Source organism: Sardina pilchardus, chromosome 5 (assembly GCF_963854185.1).
Source record: "Sardina pilchardus chromosome 5, fSarPil1.1, whole genome shotgun sequence".
NCBI classification, from domain to species: domain Eukaryota; kingdom Metazoa; phylum Chordata; class Actinopteri; order Clupeiformes; family Clupeidae; genus Sardina; species Sardina pilchardus.
In genome coordinates this window covers 22,917,433-22,937,342 of record NC_084998.1, presented here as the reverse complement: position 1 = coordinate 22,937,342, position 19,910 = coordinate 22,917,433, and the positions used below count along the sequence as shown (strand labels likewise).

Genomic DNA, 19,910 nt, shown 5'->3' with positions numbered 1-19,910 from the left:
GTTACATCACTGGGAGGGCGTGCCAGGCTATGTGCTTACTACCCCGACAGGCACAACTGTCTCAACCAAGGTGAGCAAGTGAATGGTACACCTGCTGTACCCTTTGGTCCTGTTCAGCTGGACCTTTTCTACTCCCAACATCACTGCCCTTAACCTAAGCTACACTCTACCATGATGAGCACATTCATGGAACAACAACAAAGTAAAGGAAAGTTAAAAAGTAAATGCTTTTTTATAGCACATTTTTCTTTTTTTTTAGCACAAATGACGCGCTTCACACAACTTAAATAATCAACAATAAGTGGCAATGGTGGCTCTTGGTCTAGAGTAGATGATGCAGAGCACGGTGTTCTTAAAGGTTCAGATTTTTTGTCACATACACTGTACAGCAAACATCTCCTGATCCGCTAGCTGCATGTCTCCTGAATATGCTGTGAAAAACCTTGGTCCCTGTGGACACAGCCCAGGCTTCAAAAAACGCAACAAATCCAGCCTGCTCCAGCCTGGACCATGAATCAACTGATTGTTTCAGCCAATCACCGATGAGATGAACATTCATGACAGTGTCAGTTGCACAGGTGGGAGGGACGAGCTACAGTACGTAGCTCTCTGTTTTGTTCGAAACATCAACAGAGGTGACGTCACCCAACCCTGCTTGCCTTTAGACAGTCCAGTGCCAGTGAGCCGTCTGCAGAACTCTGGACATGCAGATCAGGCTATGATTCCAAGTAGGTGGTTTACTGTAGTTGCAAACCTAGGTAATATAACCCAGAGGAAGCTGTAAACCCGCTAATAGAATAGCCCAAGGGCTTTAGCCTCCAAACTTATCAAAGCCAAAAGGTCTTTTCGGTTTGTCCTTTAACAGACTGGAATACACAGTCTGTTAAAAAAAAACAGTGACAGGTCAGCAGCTCGGGGGACATTTGGCAATGCTAGCGTCTTTGCTGATACTAATCGTTAAGACCAAGTCCCTTTGTCTCTCTGACCAAGCGCTGGAAGGGCAGCTTTCACATCAACAGTTCAAACCTCAGGAGGGTAGTGAGTGATGGATCAACAACAACAACAGAAAGAAAAAATGGATGAAAGAGGAGTTTATTTTCCCTCGCACGACAACAGACAAAAAACCCCATAATGGTCGATGCCGTGGTAGAGCTGGTTGAGTTGTAGCAGGGGAGTATGTCGCCTGGGAAATAGTGTCAGTAACTCCCAGGATAATCTATCAGTAAAAGGAGGATACAGGGCAGAATGTACTAAACAGACAGGCAGCTGCTGAACCTAGAGAGAAAGACCACCCCTCACAGAGCCTGGTCTGGCTGATATTTACGTCTGACTTCCAGGATAATTTTAGACATGGCCACGAATCGGGATAATTCACCAGTGACGATGAGCACACAACCATTGCGTCAGGTGTTCTTTTGACGTCGTCATGTAGCCAAAGACTACTAAATCACATAATGATTGCCTGCAGGAAACATTAACCGAACATTTGTCTGGTTTGATCTGAATTTTATGATTAACAAAGAGAAAGCCCTCTTCCCCTTCCTTTGTTCCTTAAGTGAGAAACAGTGCCATTTGCGCACACACACACACACACACACACACACACACACACACACACACACACACACACGCGGCGGCGGCGATGACAACAGAAGCAAAACAACCTGATATTGGATATGAAGAAATGGGGGTTATGCAAGTGTGTGTGTGTGTGTGTGTGTGTGTGTGTGTGTGTGTGTGCGTGCGTGCGTGCGTGCGTGCGTGCGTGCGTGCGTGCGTGCGTGCGTGCGTGTGTGTGTGTGTGTGTGTGTGTGCGTGTGTGTGTGTGTGTGAGAAGGGAGCTCAAGAGGAACATGCAGGAGTGGGTGAAGTGAAATGGGGAGGGGGAGGAAGGAGAGACAGAGATGAGGAGAGGGGTGGAATGAGGGAGAGAGAGGGAGAGAGAGAGAGGAGGGGGATGATTAGGAGGTGGAATGGGGAGGGGAGAGGAGAGAATGCATAGAGCAAAGGGGGAGCCTGATCTAAGGATGCACAGATTGTAGCTGGCTGGTGCCAGTGAAAGACAGAGAGGTAGATAGAGAAAAACAAGAGAGAGAGAGAGAGAGAGAGCAGGAGCGCAGACGACACAGCCGCCACGGCGACCACACTCTGTCCGGCACCATGACAACCGAGGCAAGCACATGCCGAGCCCCAAGCTCTCTCACTATGCCAATCAAGGGGATGTGAGGCACGGTACGGTGTGTGTGTGTGTGTGTGTGTGTGTGTGTGTGTGTGTGTGTGTGTGTGTGTGTGTGTGTGTGTGTGTGTGTGTGTGTGTGTGTGTGTGTGTGTGTGAGTGTGTGTGTGTGTGTGTGTGTGTGTGTGTGTGTGTGTGTGTGTGTGTGTAAGAGCATACTCATGTCTGTGTAGGTGTGTATGTGAGTGTCTTTCGGGGGAGAGAGAGAGAGAGAGAGACTAAACGAGAGAAAACAAGAAAACACACACACGCACACACACAACCACAAGGCAGTCATCCTCAGAGGAAGAGAAGGAGGAGGAGGTGGATAGATCTCGCTCTCTCTGTCTCTCTCTCTCTCTCTCTCACTGAGCAACTGTGGATATTTACATCGTTTCTTCTCCTCCGTTATGTTTTCATTGTTCCTTGTGTAGCGGTGGGGAGCGTGGCATCGGGGGTAGCAACGCTGCTGGAAGAAGATGGAGGGTCTCCAGCCCACCACCTGCTCTCTAACTGCTGCGTCCCCGGACTGGGATCCACAGACCAGGCGCGCCACAGTCACTGCTCAGCAGTAGCAGCCAGGGACCCCCTCAATGATCAAGCAGACGGCAGCTCTACTACCAACGGAGAAGAAAAAGCTGCTTGGGAAAAAATATACACACGCGCACGCACAGGCACACACACGCAGGACCTGCTTGCGCTCACTGGTGGCTGGGTTGCCACCGACAAAGCATGTGAAGAGATCCACGTTGGGTGAGTTTGGCGTTGTGAATCCAGTTTTGAATCTGATACTATGCCTTCTATTGTGCTATTGAGTAGTTCTCTCTCTCTCTCTCTCTCTCTCTCTTTCTCTCTCTCTCTCTCATGGGAGCTTAAGGTTCCGGCTGAATATTTCAGAGATCTTTATGGATGGCTTAACAGATATGCATTAATGATAAACAGTCCTCAGAAGAAAGAGAAACAAGGAGTCAATTTCAATGAGAAAAATATGTTACTACTAAACACCTACTGCCAAATAATTTTACTTTTACTTGAATAATATGTGAGAAGACAAATAAGGGAAACATGATCTGGTTAATGAGGAGAAAAGCATATCACCAGCAAGCTGACGGAGTACAAAAAGGGTGTTTAACACCCCCAATTCTTACGTGATGTTCATGGCTTATTGAGATCGAGACAGCCGTAACAGGGGCACGAGAGGCGAAAGAGCTCATGACACCTCTTGTCCTCAAACCCTTTTTAAAGAAAAAGGACGCCAAGACAATTAAGCAGTGTGCTTCACCCCTTGATGGAGAGAGCGAAAGGGGGGAGGGGGGGGGGAAAGAGAGCGAGAGAAAGAGAGAGACGGCTCCACAGGTTATTAACACCCTAATGAATCTCCCTCAGCTGCCAGCCTTAAATGCCAGCGAAACACCTGAGAGCTCTTCTGTCTTCTGTCACACGCATACACGCACACACACACACACCTACAAACACACACACAGAGAGAGAGAGAGATGTGTAAGATTTATAGACAGAGGTATGAAGCGCTCAAGAACCTATACAGTCATGTGCTAACTCCAATCAAGAGATCTGTCCATTAGCCGGACAGTCAATCAATGGCCACGTGTGGTGTAATAGCTTCTTCACCGCAAGCCAACACAATGTGTGTTTGTGCCTTGATATGATCACTGATAGAGGCAGCTAGAGTGAAAGAGAGAAATGAAAAGAGTGAGAGAGAAAGAGAGAGAAGAAAAGAGAACGGGGACAGGAAGAGGGGGAGCAATTTAGCATAAGGAATGGACGATCTCGATGGCTTTGCCGCATTTACAGATACACACGTTACATGCGCCACATAAAGGCATACAGTATGTAAATATGTGGGGCGAAGCTGCGTCTCTGATTGAATGCTCACTCCAGGGAAGACGCTGCGCACCCAGGTGGGCTTTGAAGTGACACCTGTGGCGATACACCTGAGAGGGACTCACGCTCGTATTTCATCTTCTGGCAAGGGTTACCAAAAATAATATTGCGTTATGTAAACACATCCGCTCCCCGTTTACTCATGTTCGATAAAGTAACGTACAGCTCTGTTTTACGTTCCACATCACCTAGGCTACTATTGGTATTTTTTAGAATGTTTTCTCAACCATGCTGGAAAATAGTGAGGAAAAAAACAGTGAAAAAAATGTGAAATGCATGAAAGGGTTCTGTGTCAAAAATTTAATAATTGAATATTTTGACATCTTTTGAATTTTTTTTTTAAATGTTATCCTTTAAAGAAAGTATGACAAAATCTAATATTCCTAGTAATGAGTTTGTGATTTCAAACTTTTTAGGTGACGTTAGCTTAGCTTATCTGGAATGTTGCTGTTGGGTTCGGGAGTAAAATGTTTGCTGTTTTTTTTTATGTATCTGAGTGCAGTTTAATCCAGCCTAAATTGTCCCGATATAATATGTCTGCTTTGTAGCAGAAGGAGAACCCGGGCACAAGTGCCATCTTGGGGATGACGCCATTCTCCCCACCGAAGATTGGGGGGGGGGGGGGTTAGCGCTAGTGGTGATCATCCATCACCATGGCGTGAGTCACTCTGACAGGGGAGCAGACGATCTGAAGGGGCAGAATAGGGTACAGCAACGTCACCATCTCTCAATCTCTCCCTCCATCAGCTCTCTCTCTCTCTCTCTCTCTCTCTCTGTGTCCCCGGGCCTCCTGCTACCAACAGACAGATGACTGAAAAAACAACCCCTAAGGAGAGGGGCATTTTAACCTCCAGGGGAACAGTGGGGGGCTAAACTGTGTCCTGCACAGTCAGATTCCTCGATTTCCCCTCCGAAAAAAGACTCGAACGAAAAGAAATAACATGGAAAGGAAAAGTAGAATATATAACATATAGAACACATTCTCCAAAAAAAAATGAAAATAGGGAAAGACATATCTTTCTCCTAAAATAACAAATAAAAAAAAGCAAGACAGAGAGACCATAGCTCAGTATCGCAACAGTACTTCAGTACGAAAACAAGTCCTTTCTGGATGGCACTCTTGTGAGGGACTAACTGCGCTGCACTGGGAGCTTCCCCACAGGAGCGACGCGGTGCCACTAGGGCCTCACCAACATGTCAGGCTGCCTCCGCCGCCAGTCCCGCGCTCACTCCACCGTGCCCCGTTGTTGGCGTCTGATGGTGTTGTCAGTGTAATCCACACAACACCGGTGGTGTCAAGGTGAACCTCCTTCCCTCCCTCCCTCCCTCCCTCCCTCGCTCCTTCCCTCCTTCCTCTCCTCAGCGTACTTCGCTTCCTCAAGATTCTTTGGAGATGTCAGCGATGCTACTGCTGGCTTGCCGTTCAAAAAGAAACAGCTATTACTGGCAATGTAGGGCTCCCAGGAGTCTATGTATCTCCTGAGTGTTTGTGTGTGTTTGTGTGTGTGTGTGTGTGTGTGTGTGTGTGTGTGTGTGTGTCTGTCTCTCTGTAAGCTGTAAATGAAGATGGTGTTACACATTTAATGGAATATATAGTTTTGTTGTGTGACTGTAATGTCCAACAGACCATGAAGGGCCATTATGCAGTGTTTACGGGCGCCTCCATACGCCATGTTTCTTTCATGAGGCATGACTGATGTGGCAGAGGAGAGATTACACCCAAATGTCTCTGTGCTTGAACCAGCAAGATCATATTAATCATTTCTGTGGCGGTTGAGACGATGAATGGCCTGATAAGATCCCCTTAAAACCCCCTTTCCACATCGTCACTTGTACATCACTCGCACTGTTTTACAGCAGACATGCAACATAAAAAAGCTAAACATCCCTTCTTGGGAAAGATCGGCGGCTTCCGTTCGTACTCCCACCAGACTAACACAAACTTCGCTAAATGCAGTAAAGGAGAGAGAAAAAATCTCTCCATGAAGAAACGATCCATTTCACTCTTCACGGAGATAAACACTCAGATGATGATACACACTAGCTGAAAGGAGACGAGCGGCTATTCAGTTCTATTCACAGTGAACAGCCAGAGCTAAGTTCTGTTAACTTGCCACCTGCGCTCGTATCAGTGTGTGTGCCTTTTTGAAAGTTCAAAACTCCCTGGGGACTCTACACACACTGTTGTTAATTCCTTCAGGTCACTGAGCAGTACGTTACATTTATACCTACTGTATGTTTGTGTTCCACCTGGGGCTGTCTAATGTGGACAAAGTACCACTTACTCCACGATCACATTCTGTTTCTGGGTTTGTTTCATCGAGAGAAACACACACACACACACACACACACACACACACACACACGCGCACGTGCGCGCGCTCGCGCACACACACACACACACACACACACACACACACATACACACACACACACACATTCACACACACACACACACACACACACACACACACACACACACACACACACACACACCTTGTTATTGACAAAAGCATTTTTGATTAGTCACTTCTAACTGGAAATGTGTCTTCCATTTTCTCACGGGATAATGAGAAGGAGTAGCGGCGATTGCATTTCATGAGAACAATTTTAAAACCACAACCAAAGCTTGCCTGCATTATTGATATGCTTGCCATCAGCTAGCCATGATTTATGGTGAAGAATAAATAACTGCAGAGAGATGGTGGTGGTGGTGGTGGTGGTGGTGGTGGTGGTGTTGGTTGGAGGTGGGATCTTAAATATGCATGTGGCCCTTCTTCACCCTCTCCCTCCCCCCTGCCCCCCCCCCCCTTCAACAAATGTCTCTCGATTCTTCTGCAAGCTAATCAATGGGGCGCCTGTTGTTCCTGCCAACAGTACAGCGAAGAACAAAACAGAAACCGTGTCCGTGGCCTAGATCACCTCTCTCTTGTACCTTTTCTTTTTCTCTCTTTCTCCCTCTCTTCCTCCCTCTCAATCTCTCTCTTTCTCTCTCTCTCTCTCTCTCTTCCTCCCTCTCCAACTCTATCTTTCTGCCTCTCTTTCCTTGCATCCCTTTTGCCTCCCGATGTTGCATACTGCTCCTGGAGCCTAGCCCAAGGCCAGGACCAAGAGCCAGGCTTCCTCACAGTTTTTTCGTCCTAAAAAAAACAGAGAGAAGAAATAATAATAGTAATAATAAACACATCCATGGCTTTGCCCTGTTGAGATGCATACAGTACCCATGTGCAGCCCACTCACTGTACCATGAGTGTGGAGCCTGCCCGCCCGCCCGCCCGCCCGCCCGCCCGCCCGCCCGCCCGCCCGCCCGCTCCTGCCCAGAGAAGTACTTTGAAACAGTGATGTTAACCGTTTCCCTGCATCGCAACGCTCACACGCTCGCTCCTGGACATGCCAGATGATGCCAGCGCTCTATTTTTACTGCATCGCATTACAGCGCGGATTGATAAGCGTTCGCTCAGTGTTCTAAATGCCTATATGATGTTCATAGTCGGATGAAAAATGGCATCATTGACTTTCATTGCCTTTTTAACAAGTCATATAAACAAGTGAACAACTGAACTGTATATCAGAATGCAACCTCCTCAATGTTTTGTTTGTTGATTGTTGGTTTTATTGTCTTTGGCCACTTACCAATTTGGCTCAGAAAAGTATACCTAACCTATACCTAACCATAAACATGTTTTTGATATATGGATGTTTTACATACAGTATGCTGTATTTAGCAGTATACAGTATAAATTGCACTGAACAGCAAGCCCTGCCAGATGAAGCCTCTAAGACTAAGCCTTTAGTTTGTATGTGGTAGCGCGGTTACCACTAGCAGCAAAAGGGCTTGCTGTGCAGCTTCAGCCATTTGGTCAGCCTAATGACAAGCCGCACACAAGCAAAGAGCTAATCGATAAATACCTGAATGCTTGCAGCTGAAGCATGTCTGCCATTTACAGTGGGCATTTAACTAGCCAGGTTCAGGCTGGCCTAGAACGCATAGCATGGTGAATTGTACTTGTATGCAGTTTCTGCGGTGGCATCGAAGACAATTTGATTGTACTGAGACTGTGTAAGTCGCATGATCTTATGTTTTGCATGAGTGTGTGTGTGTGTGTGTGTGTGTGTGTGTGTGTGTGTGTGTGTGTGTGTGTGTGTGTGAGTGTGTATGTGCTATTTATGTGTGTGGGTACAGGTGTCTTAAGTAGGTGTATGGTGTATAGGTCAGGAGGATGAAAGGAGGCGAACGCATTGCGTGTAAGTTTATATGAATGTATGCCTGGTTTGTAGGCCCATGTGCATTGTGTGTGCGTGTGTGTGTGTGTGTGTGTGTGTGTGTGTGTGTGTGTGTGTGTGTGTGTGTGTGTGTGTGTGTGTGTGTGTGTGTGTGTGTGTGTGTGTGTGTGTGTATGTGTGTGTGTGTGTGTGTGTGTGTGTGTGTGTGTGTGTGTGTGTGTGTCTGCAAGTGCCTGGGGAGGCTATGTGCGTTTGCAGCAGTGCTCATTTGTAGCAGAGGCTTTTCAGGAGAGCCCAGGTGTCAGTGCAGGGCTACAAACACTCTGAATAAAACATGCACTGATGAACACTGCTGCTCACACAACATTCCCAGACTGAGTCTGGGGCTTCTGTTATTGAGGCAGCCAGTTCAGCCAACATCAGCACCGCCAACCCAACTCAAACGCAAAAAGCATCTGGCCATGCCCATCTTCACCTCCTCCTCCTGGCATGGAGTTGGGCATGAATAAATAGTCCCTTCAAAGCATAGAGGATCTGACAAGGAGGTTGTGTCTGTTGCTGCTAAAAACCAGGCGTAAGAGTGAGACTACAGCTGTGCTCTGTCCCCAGTGAGACCGCTGCCAATAAGGGTGAAATGTTGCATCTGTCAGAATGTGGAAGAAGTGGACCTTCCCCTCCGAGGGGTGCTTTTTTTAGTGAATAATTCAGGACCTCGTCTTGTTTAATGGTGCACAAGTGTATACCGGCCAGTCGGTGACTAATCGGGTGAAATACAAATGAGTGTGTAATGGTTTTCGCTGCTAAGGCTCTCATTCCCCGTTCCCGACACAAATCATAGGTTTGGACATGACAGGGTGGCACATGCAAAATACAATATCTCATGACAGTGGATTGCTTACCAGCACACAGTTTATAAATAAGCGGTGTTCCATTTTTGTGAATGATTTCTTTTTTTTACATGGCTTGGAAAAACAAGAAAATATGCTACTATATCCATATCTAAGATGTTACGAATTTATGGAACGAAGCGGGGGTGAGATGGCTGATTGGGGTATATATGTTTGTGTGTGGTGTGTGTGTGTGTGTGTGTGTGTGTGTGTGTGTGTGTGTGTGTGTGTGTGTGTGTGTGTATGCATGTTTTGTGTGTGTGTGTGTGTGTGTGTGTGTGTGTGTGTGGCTGGCATACGGTGAGGTTTATTAGAAACCGCAAGGTGGAATCAATGGAGCAAACAGTTGGCTCAGTGACATGCACACCACACACACATGTCTTCTCACTGACCTCAATGTCACTTTGTGTGTGTGTGTGTGGTCCATGACAGCTGACTTTCACAGTTGATGTTTGGACTTACCTGAGGCCTTTTGTTGTTGTGTTGGTGCTACCACTTCCTGTCTTTGATTTTAATTAGAAGCCGCATTACACGACACTTCGCCATATCCAAAGCCGTAACTCAGACCCTAGTAATTGTTTGGATTTGAAAGACGGGACAGAAGGGCTATTATTGCGTTCACTTATTGATTTCTCCATATTCTCCAGAGAAAGCTTCCCGAATGATTTGTGAGCTCCAACTCTATTGTACAGCACTTAACCATGAATTACTAGGCCTCAAGTGATTGTATTACTGGCCACAGCAACGATGGGACACATGAGCTCATCAGTAATGATGCCCCTGCTAAAGGGAAGTTGCTCCTCGTTAAAAAAAAAAAAAAAGGGGGGTCATCCTGAGGATAGACGCATGACGGCAGCACACGCATAATGGGCTTGAGGACGTTTGGGGGTTGAGGGGTTAATCCCCCTGCGATTGAAATCAGGAATGAGATGTGTGCGTGAGGACCCCGAGGTTTGACCGGGCACAAGGCCACACCGCGGGGAGTTTGACAAGAGGCAGGAGAGGAGGACAACTTAACGCAGTGTAGTATCTACTGTACAGTAACTTCCTGTGTATTAGCCTATTAGCATTGTGTATAAGCCACAGGACAGTGTTTTAAGCAAGTTAAAAGAACAAAAAAAACATTTTAATACCATATTAACTGCCCCTGTGTATTAACATCATCGCTGTCGAAATTTTGCAAAAATCTATGTATAAGCTGTGATTAATAGTTGGTAAATTACGGTATGATGATGCCTGGCCTGAAGGCCTCCATAGAGCTGTGCGTAGTGGTGCGATGGTGGGTCGACACCACGCCAGTGTGGTTTTCTGTTTCTCCTCATGTGTAACCTACTGCAGGGGCCAACTGACTCACTCAGCACCTCAAGGCCATCAAGGCAGCCCCCCTCCACCCTCCACCCTCCACACACACACTCCCTCTTGCCCATGGGTATCAGCAAGTCAGCTCCCCAACCCCATCCTCCAGCTCCTCCTTAATCGCTCTCTCTCTCTCTCTGTGTGTCTGTCTCCATGCCCTTCCCTCTGGTCTGTGAGTGCCCCCCCCCCGTGCTCTCTGAAGCCATTAGGGAGGGAAAGGGCTTGGTGGGGTGCTGCATGGGCTCACCTGCAGGCCCCCATTTTGATGGCAGCACTGCAGCATGAATATGGATGCACCTCTATCTCTCTCTCTCTCTCTCTCTCTCTCTCTCATGTGTTCTCTCTCCCTCTTGTATTCTCTCTCCCTCTCTTGCTCTACCTCTCTATCTCACATTCTCTCTCTCCCTCTCTCTCTCTCCCCTCTCTCTCTCTCTTCGTCTTTTCTTTTCAGTACCAACTGAGAACCCAGGAGGTAGCCTGCAGAGGCATTCTGGTTCCCCCTGTGTGAGGGACTGTAATGAGTTGTGTGTGTGTGTGTGTGTGTGTGTGTGTGTGTGTGTGTGTGTGTGTGTGTGTGTGTGTGTGTGTGTGTGTGTGTGTGTTGTTTATGTGAGGGTGTTGCACATGGGGACCACTAGATCAGTCACCCATTGCTTCCCTGTGTGTTAGTATCTTGGGAAGGGAATTGAGTGAGGACGGGAGTGTGTGTGTGTGTGTGTGTGTGTTGGGGGGTCGGGTCTGGGTGTGCGCTTGCTCGCAGAGATCAAAGGGAGATCTCCACCAAGCGTTTACACGTCTGATTAATTCAGCCTTCTGGAGAAGCATCAGAAAGGGCAGATTGAAGAAAAAAAAATGTCAGGCTGGGCCAAAAAAGTCTAGAAGGTTCTATCTACAGTACTGTGTCCCGCAGACGGCGAGTGAAGGGGCAGCTGAGTGTTTTCTCCCTCTTTGAGAGGAACTGTTCATCCAGTTTTGTACACAAACTAAAATAGACTGACGGGGGGAAAAAAATAAATTTCAATCCTCTGGAGAGGAATGCTGTTAAGCTAGTGGCAAGCTAGAGTCTCTCTAATTAGGACCAGCTGATGTAGCCATGCGATTTCAGGTCTTCAGATGTTTCATAATAACAGAATGATTATTTATTTTGTTTGTCCTCTTTAAACTACCCCTGTCTCATTCTCATCTATGTGCCTGGAAATCAGCTACTCAAGCCGCTCAACAGCATGAGCAGAACAATTATTTCACTGAATGTGTCTCAGGAACAGACTCAATATTTAATTTGGGAGAATGGCTCTTTTTCGTCTGTAACTGCAAACAAAAGCAACATTCTCAACTGATGTCTCAGGGCCAGGAGAACCGTTCCTAACGTTCTCTCCTCGGGCATTAATTACAATTGATTAATCTAATATGCATTGATCCAAGGCAGAAGGTTCACACAAGGTCAGCAAGCTTTAATGGAATTCTTAAAATCCATAGTTAAGAGTGAGACAGGGACATGGGGTTGTGATGCTAATGCAGCAAATATTTTGGCACAACGCAGCAGCAAAACCTCACAGGCCTATACAGTACTTTATACGAGATTAGATTAGATTCAACTATGCAATATTACATATACACTAGACATGTTTTCATGTGTGCCAAAACATACACTTTTTTAAATGACAGTTCCTATTATGAAATTAACTGAAAAAATATTTCTCATCTGACTGACACATGATTGTATAAACCACACTATGCCTAATTCTAGCTTCCCTCGAGTACCCATTAACGGCAATAACTGACCTCTGTGACAGCATAAACATTATCATTTTGCTTGTGTTGCCAGCACATCCACTGTTGCCATGTTGACCACAATGTCTTCATCCACATGCTACCCCCTAAGCATATTTTTGCCTTTAATCGGAGAGAGCCCGCAATAATCAGAGATAGAAAGCTGAGGCACGGACTGTAGCCTAGATCCCAGTGTCAGGTAGCCTACGCAACAGAAAACCATTTTAGCCCAGTGTGCCACTAACATCTGTGGGTGGAATAATCAGAGGCAAAGTAGAGCGCATTCTCCAGCCTCCCTGGCAGTGTGGCTACATGTGTTCTAACAGGATGGGTTCCATTTCGTGACATTTACATGCCTGAACAATGTAGCAAATGCACTTCATAATTAATAATCAATATACAATCAATGTACTATGTGTCTTACATAAATGTATGTTAGCAAAATGAGGTGAAACGTAAGGGTCAGGCTTTTGGGCCTGACATGTACAGTAGGAATGTCTTTATGAGCATAAAAAAACATTATGGAGAACATTATGCCTGACATGTAGGAATGTCTTTATGAACATTACAACATTATAAAGAACATTACGAAGTGTAAGTAAGGATTATCCAAGATCCTGAAAGCCCAAAAGAAAGCTCTATATCTCTCTGTACCTCTCTCTCTTTCTGAAACTCCTTCCCCTGGTCAGCGTGTGTGTCTCTGCCTGCCCTCTCCAGAGCCCTGTGAGACCGCTCAGACCCCACCGGCGCCACCATGAACCCCATGGCGCAGCTGTACTACAAGAAGGCGAGCTACTCGCCGTACCGCGACCGCATCCCGCTGCAGATCGTGCGCGCCGAGGCCGAGCTGTCGCCGGGCGAGCGCGCCTACCTGACGGCGGTGGAGAAGGGCGACTACGCCGGCGTCAAGCACGCGCTGGAGGAGGCCGAGATCTACTACAACATCAACGTCAACTGCCTGGACCCGCTGGGGCGCAGCGCGCTGCTCATCGCCATCGAGAACGAGAACCTGGAGGTGATGGAGCTGCTGCTGAGCCACGGCGTGCACGTGGGCGACGCGCTCCTCTACGCCATACGCAAGGAGGTGGTGGGCGCCGTCGAGCTGCTGCTCTCCTACCGCCGGCCCAGCGGAGACAAACAGGTAGGGCAAGCGACCGGTGGGGGTGTATTAGGTGTGTGTGTGTGTGTGTGTGTGTGTGTGTGAGAGTGTGTACAGTATGTGTGAGTGTGTATGTGTGTCTATGTCAGGGTGTGTGTGTGTGTGTGTGTGCGAGTGTGTGAGAGAGAGAGAGAGTGGGGGTCGTGTATATGTAAGTATGGGTGTGGCGGAGGTAAGGTGTGTTTTTGTGCACATGTGAGCAATTGTTGTTGTCAACAAGTCATTAAGTCATGTAAGTCATTTTAAGAGTGTACACAGTGTAACAAAGGCAAAGTGTGTTGTCCTTATCTGGACATATGTTAAAAACACAAGTTGTGTTGTTTTCAGCAGATTTGTTTTAAGAGTGTGCCTGTTACTGTATGCTCCGTATGTCTGTGTGTCTCTGCGTAGGTTAGCTTTTGCATGCTTTGTACAGAAAATGTGAGTGTGTTTGTGTGTATGTATGGCCATATTTGTGTGTATATTATGTCTACACTCCTTGAGTCTGCCAAAAACATCAGGGAATGTATGAATTGGTTTGCTGGTTTGCTTGAGGCATGGAATTCTAATTTCCTATGGTTGTTTGCAGTCTTTTGGAACCACTAAATGCACATACAGAACATGATTATACTCACAAAGGCTCCTGAACCATTGTGGGAATTGGCAGAAGAAAGGCTCACAAAAACCAACTGCAATAAGCGCCATTCCCCCAGATTCCTCGCTAATTGCAGAACATCCGGACCTTTCTCTGCAAATACTGACATCCTCAAATCCCCTTATACTGCACACTTGCACACGTCACCTCACCAGTCACAAAACACTGCTATCCACTGCATAAAAGAGCCCTCATCACAACCCAGACTCCGAGAAAAACAATCTCCAGTGTGTCAGTGGTTCAAGCTGAATTGCAGAGTGTTTGGATGAATAACTATTGCCACAGGCACATTGATGCTTATTGAAAATGGATCCCAGCTGAAGGGGCTTGTATTGTTTACTATATTGTGTACCTTAGACCAGTTCTCAGATATCCACATACAGGAAACAAGGCCAGCATGCTTGCCTGGCAATGGGGCCGTGCTGTGAATGGATCATTTGAATTCCGAATCTTAATCAGAATTGTCACACATAAAGAATGCACATGTGTTAGATTGATGTAATTACAAATGAAAACGAACAACTCAGCATAATTGGGTCACACTCTAATTCAGTGTAACAGATGCAACTCATATTAGTCAACCCAAAAAATCAATTTACTTTTAGTGTGATCTGCAGTTTGTATAGGGAATGTATCCATTATAATGAAATGTATGAAACTGAAAGGTGTAAAGATTAAAGGTTGCCTCAGTAATGGAGTGCTGATTGGGGGGATATTGCACCATGCTTTAGGGAGGTGACTCAATGCTATTCAACTCACTACTGTTGCCCATTAGCGTCCGCCTCCCCCCATTCTCATCAGATGCTGGTGACGCCAGAAGATGGGTTCATTATTCACAGTAGTTGTACTTCATCCATCAGGTGCATGCTAATCTGCCTGTGCTGGAAATGCAGTGCAGAAATAAATTACCATTTAGGGTCACGTGACTACGTCGACTACGTTGTTTCAGGCAAAGCCATCGATATCTCAAATTTGCGTCAGCCGTTGACTTTGCTGTTCGAGCCAGATTAGAGCGGTCACGTGGTTAGTGGTAGTCTCAGTAGTTCCTTTGGTCCCTGGTTTACTACGGGACTGACAGCAGCGATCGCATTAATATTTACGGTAAATACTCAATGAAAATTACTATAAACTGCATTGCCACATACATATATTACTCACTGAAAAGGCATCATTATGCACACGACCATAAGTCATGTAGAAAAGTCGTATGATGTAACACCTGAGGTATTCATTCATTTCCCCATTGAGAGGAACTATTGAACGACCATGACATACCGGATGTGCCGCCATTTTTTGGACACGGGAGTGAATGGTTGTGTCGCAACTTTGAGATATCGATGGCTTTGGTTTCAGGCTAGAGTAGACGGTTGCTCGGGTATATCTTTGAAAGTGCTGCCATACACAAGGATGACAAAGTCAGGCTGACAATTAGAACTCCAACTTCATGGGGGCTTGGATGCAATTGGGCAGAAAGCCATTTTACTGCCTTCTAACTGTAGCTCTTATTTCTGAATGTTTACTAAATGGACAGAGCCAGGGGCTCTACAAATGTATCTTACTCGTGGAGTGGAGTGCTCAGCTGATGCTGCGTTGTCATTTGTTTTAACTGACTGAGTTAGTGTGTATCAAGAGTTCAGAGAGGTATAACCTCTTAAAGGGACATCTGATGGATGATGTCATTGCTGACAATAGTCTGTGATTGTTAATCAGATTTCAAATTGACAATCTTTGAAAGAACAGAAAAGTGAAATTTGGGAAGAAGGCACATTTTCTCAACTATCCCTAAGCCTCTGCACATCCAGGAGAACTCATTATGAGGCCTAGCGGGCCCTATCAAATTTATTTCACAATTTCGCCGGCTCATTTTATTTTTGAGATGTCAGCTGAAATTAGCTGCCGACGGTCACGACATCTGAAGGTCGATCTCCAGAGACCCCTCTCAGTGCTCCAACAGGGCTCAGTGCATCCAACAGTGCACCAGTTACAACACCTAGCTTGCTCGCTACACTCCGATAAACAGCCCTGTTGACATTTCTTTTTTTTTCCCCACATATTCATGAGATTGATGGTAATGCTGGCCTCTGTACACCTGATGTGATTTGGACTCCTGAATACAGTCCCCCGTGCTCCTGAACAGCCAGGGTCAGTACTGGGCCTTTAAAGTGTGCACGAGCGAAACAGCGAGCATCGACTGCAAAGGTCTGCTCTAATCAATTCTTTTTTTTTTTTTTTTTCGCCCTCTGCTTTCCCTTCACCCTCCCCCCTTTTTTCCTTCCTTCTCTCGGAGAGACGTGAGGCGCCTGTGGCAGACTTCCTCAAAATGCATTCGTTGCGGCGAGCAAGGAAGCGAGCGAGGGAGCGAGCGAGGGAGCGAGCGAGGCGGCAGACACGCAAGCTCAGACTTTTGTCTGCTTTGAAGTGGCGCAGGGAAGAGGGAAGAAGAAGAAGAAGAAGAAGAAGAGGAAGAAAAAAAATGCCCATTTTATTCCGTCGCCACCGCCACACGCTCAGGAACGCGCTGCTCGGCCTGACTTGTGATGTGCGCGTGTTGCAATCTGTGCAGTCAGTGTACTGTATTCAAATAAGGGACCGCCGTTTTTTTCTCGCCCCTGCTGGTTAGGAAAAATGGTGTCGGAATTTGAACCTACCACTTACCTGGGCATGATCAGAGCATTCTCCATCCCCGTGAAGATAGATCACTAATAATTGTTCACTCATGCACAAGATGAGGCACACTGCAGCATAGGCGTAAAATAGGAGGGGGCCCAGTAATCAACACCAGCCAATACACCCCCCCCCCCTCACATCACCCCGAATAATCATATCATCATGATAAATGAAACTGCAATAGAGCATCAGAAAGTGGGACACTCAACCCCCCCCCCCCCCCCCCCGCTCATGGCCTCATAGGGCCTTCATGGAATCATATTAGACAGTCCTGAAAATTGGTCCACCAATACAGTGGTTGTGCTTACGGGATAGTAATGCATATTTCAAAAATTGTAGTCACCAACATTAGTCTGTTAAACATTTGTAGCCTCTGCACACTGGTGTCTTATTGCTGGGTTTTGTGTACTGTGTCTGCCGTGCGATGCTTACTGAGTGTGTATGTCCTCTCTTCCTCCCTACAACACTGTCTTCCCCTGATTTGTGTTTTAATTAAATGTTCATCAAGCCCTTGAAAAACACAAGGGACTGTAGCCATGTCCTAAATTTAAGAACGGCAACACGTCACAACTGGCTACATTGTTAGGTGCAGATCTGAAATGATCTTTTGCTTCATGTGAGGTGATTTGTGTGTGTGTGTGTGTGTGTGTGTGTGTGTGTGTGTGTGTGTGTCTGTGTGTGTGTAAATTAGAGTGTATACACACTCACAGACAGTTTTACAGTAAACCTGAACAAAGGAACTCGAGGTTGACTATGGGAGAGAGGAAGCAGAGGACGCCTGGCATTGTGATGAAACTGAATTAAGTCCTCTTGTGCTCCGTATCCCACCTCTCTCCGTGCCTTTCAGAGACGAGCGAGAGATCACTTCCGCGATGAGCAGACATTACTAATCTAATTTAACCTTCTGCTTTACTATTAGCCTTTTGTTTGCATGCTTGTTTGTCTTCAGACCTGCTTCTCTGCCTCTGAGGTTGTCCTCGATTATAAACTCGTGTCAGTTCCTGAACAACATCTGTCCACCCGGCCTCTCACTCCATTGTTATTCATCCAAAATGTGCCCCACAGAGAGCTTCGGAGAAGTGACAGTGCAGAAAGTGAATCGCGCTCAGTTCAGATGGGCGTTGAATGGAGAGCTGCAGCGGGATGGCTCATGCGTGTAACTAAGCTTCTAAATGAGATTAATGGTGTCAGCCGTTGCCAAAACACCCAGGCAGCGCTGGAATTTATGAGGAAATCCCTTCCAAAGGGAGCACTATAAATCGTAAGGGTTTCAGATGATTTGATAAAATCTATGTGCATTAAGTTGAGTCTGCAGTTCTGTTGTCGATCACTGATATGAATCTCACACCGTGGAGAAATTCCATCTCTTGAAGGGAGCAGAAAGGCAGTCTGAAAAGGATTGGCGGAAGCCTACCACATTTTGCTGACATCAAAGCACAGATGTGCTCGACATTGTTCACTATTTCTTATTTGATTTGGACACCAAAAGGAAGTGCTACTTGGTGGTGTAAGCCTGCAGCCTTTCTGTGCTGAAACCTATTTGAAGTAGGTTATTCTCCCACCAGTTTTTGATAGGATGGGAATTTTTTGTATGTTGCATACATCCAGTCAGTGTATCGTTGTGTTGTCTCAGCATGCCTCCATTACCTGTAACCATATTCCCACGCCAATGTGGTCTAACCCAGTGGTTCCCAACCTGGGGTCCGGGAGATTGCAGATTGCCTGATATTGCAGGGGGTCCAATGTTGCCTGGGCTGAGGAGGTGATGATATTTGCCAAATGATATTGACGCACATTAAATGTATAAAATGGCAATAACACACACAGTTGGATAATCAAAACTCTGTATAATCCAAATGAAAACATATTTTTGTTCCACATTCAAATTCATATAGCTATTTATAACCTCTTACCTTGCGTAAGCAACCTTCAGGTCGGGCTTTAGGCATTGGTAATTCATCCCTGGACCCTGATTGTTGAATAAAACAATGTATTTTGTGTGTATGCGGGTAGGAGTTCAGGTAGGGGGCCCTGGCTTGTCTTAGACACAGGCAAGGGGGCCTTCAAGGAAAACAGGTTGAGAAATGGGCATTTTTTATATGTTGCATACAGTACATCCAGTCAGTGTATCGTTATGTTGTCTCAGCATGCCTCCATTACCTGTAACCATATTCCCACGCCATTGTGGTCTAACCTGCCCTCCTGTCCTCCTCTCCTCCCCTATGCCCAGGTGCCCTCCATGTTGATGGACACGCAGTTCTCCGAGTTCACGCCGGACATCACGCCCATCATGCTGGCGGCGCACACCAACAACTACGAGATCATCAAGCTGCTGGTGCAGCGCAAGGTGACGGTGCCGCGTCCGCACCAGATCCGCTGCGACTGCGTGGAGTGCGTGTCCAGCTCGGAGGTGGACAGCCTGCGCCACTCGCGCTCGCGCCTCAACATCTACAAGACGCTGGCGTCGCCGTCGCTCATCGCCCTCTCCAGCGAAGACCCCATCCTCACCGCCTTCCGCCTGGGCTGGGAGCTCAAGGAGCTCAGCAAGGTGGAGAACGAGTTCCGGCAGGAGTACGAGGAGCTCTCGCACCAGTGCAAGCTCTTCGCCAAGGACCTGCTGGACCAGGCGCGCAGCTCGCGCGAGCTGGAGATCATCCTCAACCACCGCGACGACCTCAGCGAGGAGCTGGACCCGCGCGAGTGCCGGGACCTGGCCAAGCTCAAGCTGGCCATCAAGTACCACCAGAAGGAGGTGGGTGCCGCGGTTTGATCAATGGGGCTGTGATTGCAAGGATACAAGGATACAAGGATACAAGGATGCATATGATTACTAATGTGAAGAATGCAGTGAAATTGTCAGCACTGACGTACTACACACAAAGGATATTACTTCTGTATACTGTAGAGTAACTGTGATTTGAGCTCACTTTTACTTAGCGTAAGAGTTGCCAAAATGTTTGTTTTTTGACCTCCACATTATCTAAGAAATGGGCAAGTCACTGCATTCTTTACATTAGTAATCATATGCATGTGACAAATAAACATCCTTGTATCCTTCTATCCGTACACATACACACATATACATACACAACCTTG

General features: G+C 46.7%; 1 protein-coding gene across 1 annotated transcript in view; it reads left to right on the top strand.

Moving 5' to 3' along the window:
• The first annotated feature begins 666 nt into the window (after positions 1–666).
• The window catches only part of LOC134079592 (short transient receptor potential channel 5-like), a 37,210-nt gene continuing 17,966 nt past the window's right edge, over positions 667–19,910 (top strand). Inside the window, exons 1-4 of the mRNA XM_062535686.1 lie at positions 667–728; positions 2,650–2,968; positions 13,072–13,495; positions 19,045–19,566. Coding sequence (XP_062391670.1) covers positions 13,109–13,495; positions 19,045–19,566 — 909 coding nt within the window. The 5' untranslated portion in view covers positions 667–728; positions 2,650–2,968; positions 13,072–13,108. The remainder of the gene's footprint in view (positions 729–2,649; positions 2,969–13,071; positions 13,496–19,044; positions 19,567–19,910) is intronic.